The sequence below is a fragment of the Cucurbita maxima genome, unplaced genomic scaffold (assembly GCF_002738345.1).
Source record: "Cucurbita maxima cultivar Rimu unplaced genomic scaffold, Cmax_1.0 Cma_Scf00001, whole genome shotgun sequence".
NCBI classification, from domain to species: Eukaryota; Viridiplantae; Streptophyta; class Magnoliopsida; order Cucurbitales; family Cucurbitaceae; genus Cucurbita; species Cucurbita maxima.
This window is the reverse complement of record NW_019272017.1, coordinates 2,996,702-3,010,268: the sequence shown is the minus strand read 5'-3', so window position 1 is coordinate 3,010,268 and position 13,567 is coordinate 2,996,702. Positions and strand designations below refer to the sequence as shown.

The 13,567-nt window shown below is 35.2% G+C and overlaps 2 protein-coding genes across 4 annotated transcripts; both read right to left on the bottom strand.

Moving 5' to 3' along the window:
- Positions 1-252: 252 nt before the first annotated feature.
- LOC111479412 lies at positions 253-6,310 on the bottom strand. 3 transcript variants are annotated; one of them, XM_023124067.1, is made up of 8 exons: positions 6,141-6,310; positions 5,995-6,064; positions 3,046-3,305; positions 1,609-2,685; positions 1,305-1,499; positions 1,069-1,220; positions 834-944; positions 253-573 (listed from the first exon to the last, which is right to left on the bottom strand). In XM_023124067.1, exons 3-8 carry the CDS (start codon positions 3,232-3,234, stop codon positions 507-509), a joined length of 1,791 nt encoding a protein of 596 aa, XP_022979835.1. In that variant the 5' UTR covers positions 3,235-3,305; positions 5,995-6,064; positions 6,141-6,310; the 3' UTR covers positions 253-506. The 3 variants fall into 3 exon arrangements, with proteins under 3 accessions (XP_022979835.1, XP_022979845.1, XP_022979853.1); XM_023124077.1 differs by having other exon boundaries at positions 5,995-6,059; XM_023124085.1 differs by lacking the exons at positions 5,995-6,064; positions 6,141-6,310 and having other exon boundaries at positions 1,069-1,199; positions 3,046-3,741.
- A 979-nt stretch (positions 6,311-7,289) lies between these two features.
- Positions 7,290-10,515, bottom strand: LOC111480460 (pectin acetylesterase 8-like). Its single transcript, XM_023125516.1, has 13 exons — positions 10,310-10,515; positions 9,910-10,037; positions 9,757-9,839; positions 9,543-9,672; positions 9,333-9,412; positions 9,139-9,225; positions 8,913-9,037; positions 8,771-8,831; positions 8,625-8,678; positions 8,471-8,548; positions 8,279-8,384; positions 7,780-7,925; positions 7,290-7,669 (listed from the first exon to the last, which is right to left on the bottom strand). Exons 2-13 carry the CDS (start codon positions 10,028-10,030, stop codon positions 7,565-7,567), a joined length of 1,176 nt encoding a protein of 391 aa, XP_022981284.1. The 5' UTR covers positions 10,031-10,037; positions 10,310-10,515; the 3' UTR covers positions 7,290-7,564.
- Between the last annotated feature and the right edge of the window lie 3,052 nt (positions 10,516-13,567).

Below are 13,567 nucleotides of genomic sequence, written 5' to 3'. Positions count from 1 at the left end.
TTTATTAAATATATTGCTTAATTAAGAATGTTTGGATATATGATATAAATATATATATAAAGTAAAATAAAAATTTCAAATAAGTTGGAATAAATTTTTTTTATCTACTTCTTACGTTAAATTTAATATAAAAGATAAACTTATAAATATTTATAATTAAAAAATAATTTATGGGAAATTTTGGTTTATTTCTTATATTAAATGAAAAGGCTAATTAAGCAATAAAAAAACAAAATTTATAAAGGCAGAAAGTGTAGAGAAAAGACTTTCATTATCTTATTCACAATCTTGGATAGGAGAAGAAGGTTCATGAGATTCTCTTTTGGGTCCATTTTCATTACAAAACTCTAGCAAGTCAATACTTATAAAAGAACACCACAAATCATAGAACAAAAACCAGAATTTCAGCATCATTTTCATACCCATTCATCATCTTTTCCATTACAATATTCTCACCAGCCAACCAAAAAGAATCACAGACAGCGGGTTTTCGAAATGAATTGCCTTCACGTGACATCGTCCGGTAACGCATCCGATCTGCTGCATATGTCACCTCGACAGAGTGGACATACCCTGCATAATAACACAGACGAGCAAGTGAGGTTGGTCGAACTTCAGTAGCGTGAAAACTATACACATCGATCAAGTCAAAAGTAGGATTCATTTGTTCAGACTGTTCAACAAGTATTATTAAGTCAGACCCACCCCATGAATGATGTCTGTGAAAGCCAGTGTATGATGTTCCAAAAATACCAGAAAATGAGGCATTCGTCCATGTATGCTAATTGTATACAGTTCGAGATGCAGAAAACACTATGTGAACCAGTTAATACCTGTGGATTTCCTTCAGCCACTTATCGACACACGCTGTGTGAAACTCATGATGGCAAGGCAACACTCTCATGCTGTCTCCTTCATCGTACTCGACCAGGCATATGTAGCATCTGTGGATTTATAGTATAAAAGGTGGGACACATAAGACAAACGTTGGACTAAAGACGAAAGAAGCTATGCGTGCGAAAGAATATGTGGAATGAATGTCTTAAACAAGAAAGAGCATATGCTTACTGGGCAGCTTCCTCGTTTTGATGCTTTTGCAACTTGGAATAAAATTTAACGGGCATAGAATCTACAACATCGTTCGGAGCAGGCAGAGAGCCAATCGAAGATGCAGGACGGGACGATAAGACTACAGATTGCTGGTGAATTTCATCCAGAACCTAATTAAATTAAGTACAGAGATTCAATAGTATAGATAAAATGCGAGGAAAGTAAGCAGAGAATATGACAGAACATTGACTTACCTCAAATAAGGCTTCAGCTAACATTACAATTCTTGATATACTAGCTCTAGCATCGGTGTTGTCATTTACATTTGTGTCACGATTATTGATACGACAAGTACAACGACCGGTCCTATGTTGACCAGATATTATACACGATCTCTCGTGCCCAGATAGGTTCTCAAAGCGACTTCCCAACCGCTGTAGGGCACGAACCTGAATGAGTGGATTCAAGAGAGAAAAAAAGACAAACATTACAACATTTTTATACTATTGCATCTCTACCATAGCATAAAAATGAACTCCATCAAGAATAATTACAAACCTGGGAACGTATTCGTCTTCTCCGTTCAAGGAAATTTGATCGGTGTTCGAGCAAATCGTGATATCTAGCTTCTCGAGGCCGAGTGGTTTCCATTTCATTATCTTGGGTGCTAAACAGGGAACTAGATAGACTAGAAGCTGGATAACCTGACGTTGTTGAAGAGGTCATAGCATTATCTTCAGATGATGAAGCCCTTGTCTCAGCAGTCCGAACATGCCGGTCATCGCCACTCTGACTAGCTTCTCTCTCCTCTCCCTCTTGTTGCTGAGGACACAATGTGAAGTCAGATAACGATGATCTACGAAGAACCCTATCACGGAGTCTTCCAACGCTAAGGGTCCGACTGAAACGAAAATTGTGTTCAACTGGTTCCCTAGATCCAGTCTGTCTATCAGATTGTCTAATCTCACTGCTTTCATTTTCAGGTAGATTTCGAGGATGGGAAACGTTTCCATCAGGCTCTACTCGTGCATTATCACAATCACGAGCCACATCGTGGGTAGAAGAAACTGCCCGATTGTCTTGTAAGTTAGTAGAAAGATCAGAAGGCAGTGTATTTAGCCGAAAATTAGCAGGACCATCTCCATGATACCGAGTATGAGTTGCACTAGCTAAGGACGCAGGAAGCGAGTCCCTACCTTGCTGCATTTCATCTCGATCAGCAAAGCCTCCGACAGGTCCATTCGATAAACGAAGCCCATCTTCGTCATTCAACATTGAGAGATTAGTTGAAGACAAAGGATAAGATCTAGATGATCCTAAACAGTTTGCTCTACTCAGTCTGAAGCTTACATTACCGGGAACGAAACTAAAGCGAGAAAGGAAGTTACTCGAAGAGTTCAACGATTCGAGGGAGGTTGCACGGGAAGAAGTACTACCAGCTCTAGGGGCGGTAACAGCACCACCGGTTTGATCCCATCCATCAAGTTCAACATTCGAAGTTACGCAAGGTGCTTCAACAGACTCCTCAGCTTTGACCCTTCTGTAACCCTCAATTTTCTTCTGATCTAATGCTTGAGCAGTATGATTTGCAGATGAACAATAATGAGCATTCTTTTTGTTATCACTTTCACAATCCTGCAGAAGAACACATAATCCAAGTGAACATAATGAACATCGTCAATCAAACTCTAATTTTGTTCATACAGATCATTAGAAATTAAAACTACCCATCATAAATCAAATACAAGAACCATTTATACAATAATCCAAATTGCATGGGCAGAACATGCTGGAGTTCTATAGAGATATAAACAAGAAAATTAACATGAATCGAAACACAACAGACAACGCAAAGTTAAAACACTACTAAGTTTTGTGCAAATATTTAGTCCATTCTCCAGAAATCGAATGCCAAAACAATAAAAAAGCACCTACAAAGATGCAGAAATTCGAATCTCAATCCATCTTGAAAAAAAGGGAAAGAAAATCCTGTACATTATCGTCATTGTCGCTATGGTGCGATCCAGAGAGCGTCCCAAGGCAAGAACACTGGAAAAATCTCCGGCCTTTGGATCTCCTCCTCCGGATTCTCCCGGAACACGACAAATTCGCCGCCAACGACGACGAAGACGGCGGCAGCGACGGCAGCGAACTGCTCGACGGTTTACTCCCGCTGGATCCCATCCCTCGAAACCAACGCCGATCCTACTCCATGGAAAAATCCAAAAAGTGGCAAAGATTCGAACAATCCAGATCTAGAAAGACTCCATAAACACCGATTTCAAATTAATGAGAGATTAAAAGGAAGGAAGGAGAATTGAGAAAGTAAAAAAGAACGGAAAGCATGGGATTGGAAGCATATTGTGGCGAGTAGATGAGAGAAAGAGACAAAGTAACTTGCAGAGCAGAGATGTGGAACGGAAATGGGGTCCCTTTCTTGATTATCCAAATGCTAAGCGAAGCAAAGCAAATGATAAGGAACCCATGTAGCGTAATTTTGAGTGAGGATTTAATAGCAATAGATAAATTAAAGTTGAGCGATGTTGATTGATTTTCAGATCGAAAAGACGAAGAACATGCCGTTTTCTCTGCCTCCGTTTGAGGGAAAAATTCAAACACCCGACCCTTCAAAAATTGCACCCACTGGCCCACCGGGCTCAGTTCTGTGTACTTTGTTCTTGGGCCTTCCTTTGTCCTCCAGTTCTCATCTTCCCATCATTTTCTTTTTCTTTATTAAAATTGTGGTGGGTAACTAAAAAAAATTAATTCACTTTTATTTATTTTTTAATGCAAATTTTCCACAAAATTTGCACAAGAAGCCCCAACACTTTCAAATTTAAAACCCGACCACACGTCGAAGTAACCGAACAAACAAGAATTTAGTGAAGCAAGCTCCAAAAATTAAATTTATTAGACAACATTATTTACATTTCTTTAGTTAAATTTATAATCTTTTGGGATGTGTATCATTTATGTTCATATCATATCATAAAAGTAAAAAAAATCAAGGTAGACTACAAATTTAGGTCTATATTAACCATTTGAAAAAAATATCAAATAACAGGCAAAACGCTGATCGAAAGTTATTTGAAAGAAAAAAAATTTGCATTTTTCTTCATCGGTCAATTCATGGTTGAAAGAACTCTAGTGATGAAGTAGTAGATCATTCTAATGAAACACAGAAGAAATAGCTAAAATTCCACGTCAGCTAGATAATGAGTCAAGGATTTGTCATTCTTTTCTATTAGTTAGATTTGTCATTCATACGAGGTTTTTACTTCAAGGCAACTAAAGAGTGTTCTTTTCTATAATGAATGTTTCGTTTTCCTCTCCAATCGATATGCGACTTCACAATCCACCTATCTTGGGAGCTCAACGTTCTCATTGACACACTGCCTGGTGTCTAACACTTATACCATTTGTAACAATTCAAGCTCACCACTAATAGATATGGTCTATTTTGACCCTATTACGTATTGTCGTAACCCTTATGGTTTAAAAACACGTCTATTACAGAGAAACTTCCACATCCTTGTAAGGAATATTTCGTTCCTCTTTCCAACCGATGTGAGACCTCACAAAATAAAGTTTCATCGATGTTAGATTTGTCTCGATAAAAACCAAACTACATATTTATGTTGTAACTAATACAGCATGAATGGCAGAGAAGCAATTGCTAATATTGTTGCTAGTTTTTGTGATAAATACAGTCTCTTTATGTCACAACTCACGAGTTGTGGAAAAAAGCTAAAAGCCCTTTGGTCCATTCGGTGGTTGCTGTTGCCCGAGAATATTGGATTAAAAGAAGACATCCCAAGTTTCAAGGTAAAGATAGAAAAGGCTAGTTGATATCAGAACTGTTCTAGTGTGTTCTTGGTTTCTACATAATTATCTCTACAGTTTCAACTGTTCCATAAGCATTATTCTGCTCTAATCCATTGGCATTGGGAGGTTTTCGTTTTCGACAGAGAATATCCTATCTACCCGTACTTTTAGATATATTATTTGTTACATCTCACATCGGTTGGAAAGAGAAACGAAATATTCTTTGTAAAGGTGTAGAAACATTTTCCTAGTAGATGCATTTTAATCATGAGGCGGATAGCAATACGTAACTGGCTAAAGCAGACAATATCTATTAGCGGTGGGCTTGAGTTGTTATAAATTGTATCATAACTAGGTACCGAGTGGTGTGCTAAAGAGGGCGTTGAGCACCGAATGAGAGTGGATTGTGAGATCACACATTGGTTTGAGAGAAAAACGAAACATTCTTTATAAGAGTGTGGAAACCTCTCACTAACATATGCGTTTAAAAGCCTTGAAGAGAATAATATAATCATGAGGGAAAGCTTGAAAGTGAAAATCCAAAGAAGACTATATAACCTTGAGGAGAAGCCATGAAAAACTCAAACAAGACAAGATCTGCTAGCAGTGAGCGAAAATATAATCTTGAAGGGAAGCTTGAAAGGAGAAAGTTAAAAGGGAAAATTCATAAAGGATAATATTTATTAGCAATGAGCTTGGACATATAGACAATTACCGCCCCTAAACTTATGTAAATAAACAAACGAATCAGGAAAGAACATATAGAGTAATGATTGAAAGTAAAAGCTTAGACAAAGAAACATGTCTAATGCCCAAAGACTGCATCATTATACAAAGGGACGCGTGGGATCCATCCTAATGCTTCAGCTCCATGTTCAAACTTCAATAAATTACAATTAAAACTAAATTTTATCCTTCAGACAGATCACAAGAAGAGACCAAAAAAGCAAACAAGAGATATGAGATGCTAAATTAAGCCATATGTGCATAAGAAATTGCAAGTTATCAATCGCCAAAGTGAAGTGCATAAGAAATCAATCACCAAGAACCCTAGACAACAACGAACACACGAAATTGCAAGTTACGAGCACATTCAAACCGGAAATCCAGACGACTTACATAGTCGACGGCAAGCGGGAAGGTCTAGTTGGATCATTATTGATCGAGACAGCAGCCTTCGATGCCTGACCTACAATAAACAAACAAACATCCATTAAAAACGTATCCGAGCACATAGATTCAACATGGCGTTGGGCGTTGGTTACCGATGGTGCCATTGCTGCCGGATGCCCATTTGTTCCAAGCTTCCATTTACGCAAAACCCTCCAGACGTCTTAAGCTTCCATGGAAATGAACCAGTGAGCTCTAGCAAATATCTCGTTGGTCCGAAATGGTCGAAGACATTTCCCGGGACGACTAAATTTTTCTTATGCTGTATTAAATTATAAATTATTAAATTTAGGTCTCCCAGAGGATATTGTTTATTTATTTTTTAATTTTTAAAAGCATGCAAATTAGGTTACATATTTGTTGGGTGGAAACTCAATCTCACACCGGTAAACATTGTTCTCTTTGGACTAACTTTTTTTTTTGGATTTCTTCTCAAAAATTTTAAAACACATATTTTTCACAATCTACCCGCTTCGTGGTCCCACGTCCTCTTTATCACTCGTTCCCCTCTCCATTTGATTTGGGATCTCACAGTCCACCCCCATTCAGGACCTAACATCTCTCGCTGGCACACTGCCCAATGTCCACTCCCTTTAGAGCTCAACGTCCTCATTAGCACACCGCTCAGTGTCCACTCCCTCCGAGACTCATGTACTCATTGACACACCACCCAATGTCTAGCTCTGATACCATTTGTAACAATCTAAACACATCTCTAACAGATATTGTCCGCTATAACCCATTACGTATCCTTGTTAGCCTCACGGTTCTAATACGTGTCTATTAAGAAAAAGTTTCTACACCCTTATAAAACAATACATCGTTCCCTTCTCCCATCAATATAGGATCTAGTAAGTACGAGTTAATTATTATTACTATTTATTTAAAAATACATACTCAATCATGAACGTTCAAAACCGCAGTCAACTCGAGAGAAATGGTACATCTAGGATGACTTAAAATCAACGTAGGGGAAACGTTGCATTGTTGATCAAGCATTCCTAGGAAGACTTATATAGTCAACAAAGTACGTACTCAACCATGAACGTTCAAAACCGTAGTCAACTCGAGATGAATGGTACATCTAGGATGGCTTAAAATCAGCGTGGGGAAACGGTGCATGGTTGATCAAGCATGGCTTATAGGTTCAATGAGTGTGTTCATTGCATGTGTTCTTGGCTTATAGTTGCCTATTCAAATCTTTTAAAGATTATCAGCTGAATATTAAAAGCTCAAACAATAAATAGAGAGAATATAATGTATTAGGTGATATTTAGTTTCATAGAATACAAAGGCTCAAACAATATGAAAATGCTAAGCTAATACACAATTCAAACAATCGAAGACGATAACGACACACCCCGAGTTCGGTGCAGCGATGGCCTTTGTTCTTATTTTCGAGCTCTTGATGAATGTTGCTTCATTGTATTCAAACTGTATACTTGTGTTTTTTTTTTCTCTGTTATAAACAACAACGTAATCTGTGTTAATAAACCCGCCATTAGAGGTCGTATTTCGTTTAAAAAATGCGGTTATGGCATGTCGGGTTACACGGGTATGGACAATCGATCTTCTGGAACACACTCCTGTCGAAAAACCAGTCTCCAATCGACTTTGAAATGGGCTGCATTTTCAAATTTGATAAAAGAGTTGGTACTTTCAAGAACAAAGAAAACGACGTTTACGTTCGAGTAATGACTTTCAATGTCGATATCGAGGTCGATATCAATTTACCGTGTTACTGATCTTGGGGGAGTCTGCTCTTAGCCATGTCTCCTGCATTTCAGTTTGGCAATGCGCATAGCAAGAATCTATGAACAATCCTCTTGATGAAGGGTGTCCAAAGCCATTCAATGCATTCAAAAACTTATCCCTGAAATCTAAATCAAAACCAGAAAGATCAAAACAAGCACTTTTCATGTAACGGCTCAAGCCCACCGCTAGTAGATATTGTTTTCTTTGGACTTTCCTTTTCGAGCTTTCCCTCGAGGTTTTTAAAACACGTCTCCTAGGAGAGGTTTCCACACCCTTATAAAGGGTGATTCGTTCTCCTCCCCAACCGATGTGGGTATCAGAGTCAGACTCCGGGCAATGTGCCAGCAAGAAGGCTGTTTCCCGAAGGGAGTAGACACGAGGCGATGTGTTAGTAAAGATGTTGGGCCCCGAAGAGGGTGGATTTGGTGGGGGTTTCACATCGATTGGATAAACGAACGAGTGTCAGCGAGGGAGCTACCTTGTAAGGTTTCAAGCTGAATAGACGAGCAGTTTTTGATGTCGTTCTTGCAGTCATTCCAAATATGGCGTGGATCGGCAACACCGGGCACCAGAATGTTCCTTACCTGAATATTCATTCAGAAAACAGTTAAGCAACAAACTCGAGCTCGAAAGTCGGGTTATTTACACGTTTAGACGGTATGATCTTTACCTGCCATGAATCATAAGCTGCATTTACAATAAAGATTGGAGTCCGAACGAGCTGAATCACATTTTGGGGAAAGAAACACTGCAGAAGTTTGGATGAGAAACATAGGATTCATCAAAACGAAGAACACGACATGTTTCCTCAATCGAAAACTTACCAACTCGGGTTTCATTTTTGAAGTGCATTGTACAGGCAAATTCCTAGCTGAACCCTGTTAAGTTCATAAGATGCAAGAATATTCCAACGGTAAATGGATCGATCATCGACGCCAAAGAAAGTCGAGAATGATAGAGAGGAACATACATGAGTGGCGACTATATCACTAAAGAACTCCTCGATATGCCGTGCTCCAGAGACATCTTTCCTGATATTCAACACTATGACATTAAATTAACATGAATGACGAACGACGAAAGCCGAGATATGAAAAGGAATACGAGCTTACACATTGACGAAGTATCCTGCATCTGAGACACACTTTACTTTGGTAGTAGGAGGAAGTAAAGATTTGAAGATATCACAATGCAAAATGGAACCTAATCCACCGGCCGAACATCCCGAGAGAATAGCCTGCGGTAACGACATAAGATCGATGCGAAAGGTGTACTTATATAGATCATCATGTGTAGTAACAAACAAGCAAGTTCAGTTCAGTTCGGTTCAGTTCATACGTTCTTCGCGTTCTTCATTCCCTTGGCGAGTAGTTCATCGATCACGGCTCGAAAAATTCTTGCTCCTCTGAAATGCAGATTGGTTGCCTGATCCAAGGTATCATCACTAGTTCAGAAATGCCAAGGAGGGGTGAATATCATTCATTCTCACAATGTTGGTCAGTAAAGGAGTGTTCGAAACCATTGCTACTTACGGGATCAACGGCTTCGACGTCTCCAGTGAATGAAGATCCATCGCAGTATCGAATTTTGATTCTATTCCAGTTATAAAAATCTATAGCATAGAAGTATGGTTGTTATAGCAGAGATAAAACTGAATAAATAGATTCAAACGGTTCATCCAATGCTATATGTAAAGAATGTCTCGTTCTCCTCCCCAACTAACATGGGATCTCACACTATACCTGGATTGAATTCTCGTTGGTTACTCAAAAGCCCCGAAAACGCAAGCTCGGTAGCCATGGCCTTAGACGAACCTAAACGAGTATCCCGACGCAGGACGCAAGTCGTGACATTGTTGCACCATCCTCCTCCCTAAGAATGAAATTAGTTCAACAAGTAATCAACAAAAATGCATATTCTTGAATGAATTTTTCAGCTCAAAGTGAAAGAACAAACCTCTAGCTGAATCAACCAATTGTTAATACCAGCGCCTAACCCTTCACTCAAGTGATAAGCTGGAGGGCTACCATCCAAACAAACTACAAAGTGGTTCAATAAAAAAAAACTAAATTAAACACTCGAGTCCATCGAGTTGGTCGAGTTTCTTACCAGCTCCTTTGACACTAGGTTCATGAACATAAGTAATCCCCACAATAGTACAGTGTGTTCTAATAAAAAACTGAAGTGATGCAATAAAAAATAGCCATAAACCAAAATTTTCACTGCCCATCTTCTTCCTGCATAGATAAACAAAATCCATTCAAATAAATTCGTTTTTGAGTCAAAATAAGAATCCAAAAAAGGATTGATCTTGTTTTCTTGATTAACAAACAACCCAAATGATTAAAAAACACAATAAACAACAAATCTTCTGGAAAAAACAACTTCAAAAATGATTTATATCTGAAATAATCAAACAAAAAATTGAAAATAATAACAAAAACAAGAAACCCACAAGGATTTATCAAAGAACATGAAGAACAGAAGAGGAAAAGATTGGTAAAAATACCTGGAACAGGAAAAGTCAGCAATGGCGGAATGAAATGGGTTCGAGTTCTGTTTGTTGGTTCTGGAAATCGAAGTGTGGGTTTGTTTATATACAGAATTATAGAGAGACTACTGAATAATGATTGAAGATTTATGTTCATATTTAGAATGTGTTGTTACAGATATTGAGCGTCGAACCCAAGAACCGACAACTCATTCCAATTTCCAAGTCCAACCAAAGCCAAACGAATTCAAAGATAATAGTAAAAACTTCGCCGTGTTCTGTTTTTTTTTTGGTTTTTGTTCACCCGACCCGACCCTACCCGACCCGAATTTCATCGGACACGAATGACGAATCTTGTCGTTGTGGGCCCCACGCCCTCCTTCTGCAACGACCTGCTTAAATATAGGTCAAGTTAAAAATGGCTCGAAATATTATTCGGTGGATGGATGCCCACCGTATACGCTATGCACGACTTTATTGGTTAAGAATAAATTCTCCCAAGTCTTTTTTTGGATTATTTATTTTTTATATTACCGTCGTATTAAAAATTTTATTCCCACCTTTATTTTGTGGAAAATATATTGACTTTTATCCTCGAATTTAAAGGGATTTTTTACCTAAAATATTGTCTTACTCAACTTTTATTATTCTATCGCAGTATTTAAATAAATATGGCGTTTTAAGTAAATAAAAAGTATATAAATGAATCGAATCATACATTAAAAAAAAACAATAAAGAAATTGAAAATTAATAATAATTTATATATAATTAGTGTTATAATACAAAAGTATCCATTGGGTTGTGTTGTTTGTCTGCAAGTGGAAGTCAAAAGGAAAGCTCCCATTTATGGTCCAATGGACAGTGAGCGATTAGGACATGTATCCCACCGACATGGTTTTTGTTAACAAAGTAACATGCCTTTCTTTGTATTTATTTTATTTTATTTTAATTGACTTTTTAATTTCTTCCTTTCTCTCTCATTATTTTAAAGATTTTAATATTTAACCTTAAAAACATGTATGGTCGCTTTAGTCTATTACGTATCGTTGTCATAATGTGTCAATTAGGAAGAGATTTCCATACTTTTACGAGAAATGTTTAGTTTTCATCTTATGAGATCTCACAACGTGTCAATTATTGCTTTACTTTTTATATCAAAACGTACAAATTTAAATATTGGAGTATGTGTCAACTACTGAATTTTTCACGTTGAGATATGAAAATTTAAATACGAAATTTCAAATAAAAGAATACGTGCCAATTATTGTTGAGTTTTCACATTGAAGAATGTAAATTTTAAATTTTAAATATAAGATTTGAAAGGTAAGTAAATAAATGAGAATGATGGGGTTTTATGCAAATAGCCTTATAAAAAAAATGTCCTTACAAAAAATAATTATGAAAATATAATGATAATTAAGAAAAATAATGCATTTTTTGGATCACTAATTAAGTAGCTTGAATTAATCGAGTAGTCAATGTTTAATTAAATGAGAGTTAGCAATATTAATGTGTTTAATTTTTCAATCTATTTTGCATTTCATATTTATGTGCAAGTTTAATTCATTAATTGTATTTTATTTAGAATAATTTTATGTCGGGTGACCTCTTAAAAAAAAAATAAATTATAATGCATGTGAGTGAACATCTTTACTCTTAAGAAACGAGGATTCTATGTTGGGTGACGTTTTATAAATTTTCATAAAATGCATATGAGTGAACACAAAACATATTAAAAGAACTCGGTAAGTACTAAATTCATTTAATTTGAATTATGAGCTAAATTAAAATATCAATAATTATGGTATTTAAATTATGAAATTCCTTAATAAAAATTGTTTTTGTTTAAAAAATGTAACAAAAATTAAAATATTTTATTAATAAAGATAAAACCCATCCAGGAGAAATTGGAAGAAAAATAAATTTAATGTTGAGAAATTAAAAGAATTTAATGCAGATATAAATGAATATTCTAGAAAAAAATTGGGCAAAATTAAATTGGAAGAAAAAGTTGGTTTAAAAATTTGTAGTGGAGAGATGAAAATGAAAGGCAGAGCTCTTTGGTTCACACGAATTGGTCTTTCTAAATTATATTAAAATGGGAAACACATCACATGTGAAATCTATACCTAAATTTCAAATAAAATAATTAATAAATTAACTAAATAATTGTATTATATAAATTAATAGATGTTTAACAACGTGTCTATACTTATTTTGATTATTATCTGTCAAATTTCTTATTTATTTTTCGAGAATCTATTTGTAAGAAAATGAAAAAAAAAAAACTTAGAAATTGATAATTTTGGATATAATTTTTTTATTAAAAAATATAAGATATCATAATAAAAATTTAAATTTAAATATTACAAAATAATTTTTAGAAATTTAAATTTTAATATTATAATGTAATCTTAAAATAACAACAATAGTAACTCTCTTCTCTTCTTAATTATTCGTGTAAATAAATTAAAATTACTAAACACGTAAATAATTTAATAGTAAAAATAAAAGTGAGAATTAAAGTGGGAAGGAATTGAAATAAATGACAGCGGGTGGATGGATAAGGTCTCATGCATCTTGCAGTAAAGTAGTGGGGGTGGAACAAATAAAGTATATATAAAATCCTAATATTAATAATAAAATTTTAAATTTTAACCACACCTATTAAAAAATTATTAAATTGTCCCACATCGATTGATTTAAGGAATTATCATACGTTTATAATTAATGAATATTTATGAGTCATTTTAATAATAACTTATAATAATAATAACTTTAAAAATACATTTTAACTAAAAAAAAATAAATTTTATAAGTATTAGAAAAGTTTATTTAATAATTTATCTGCATTTTTTATTTTACATGATCATTATATGACCGGTGATCACATTTTCTTTAATAAATAAACTCGAACGCTTAATAAAATATTACAATTTAATATTTTAATTTTAAAGTTATTTATTAGTATTATGTATTAATATATGGGGGGATGTGCATGCAATTTCATGTAGAACCTATCAATCAAATAAATATTTCATAACTTTTCTTAAAAGTAATTTATACCAATCCATGTGACATTATTCGTGACGACCATGGTCTCCATAATTAATATTTTAAAATATTACAATAATAATCTTTTAATAATACAAGAAAAGTAATAAATATGTTGGGCTCTCCAGCTTACGAAGTGTAATTAAAATTTAGGTTTATTTATTTATGTGTAATTAAAAAATCATTAATAAATCAAAAAATAAAGAGACATTTTTATATTT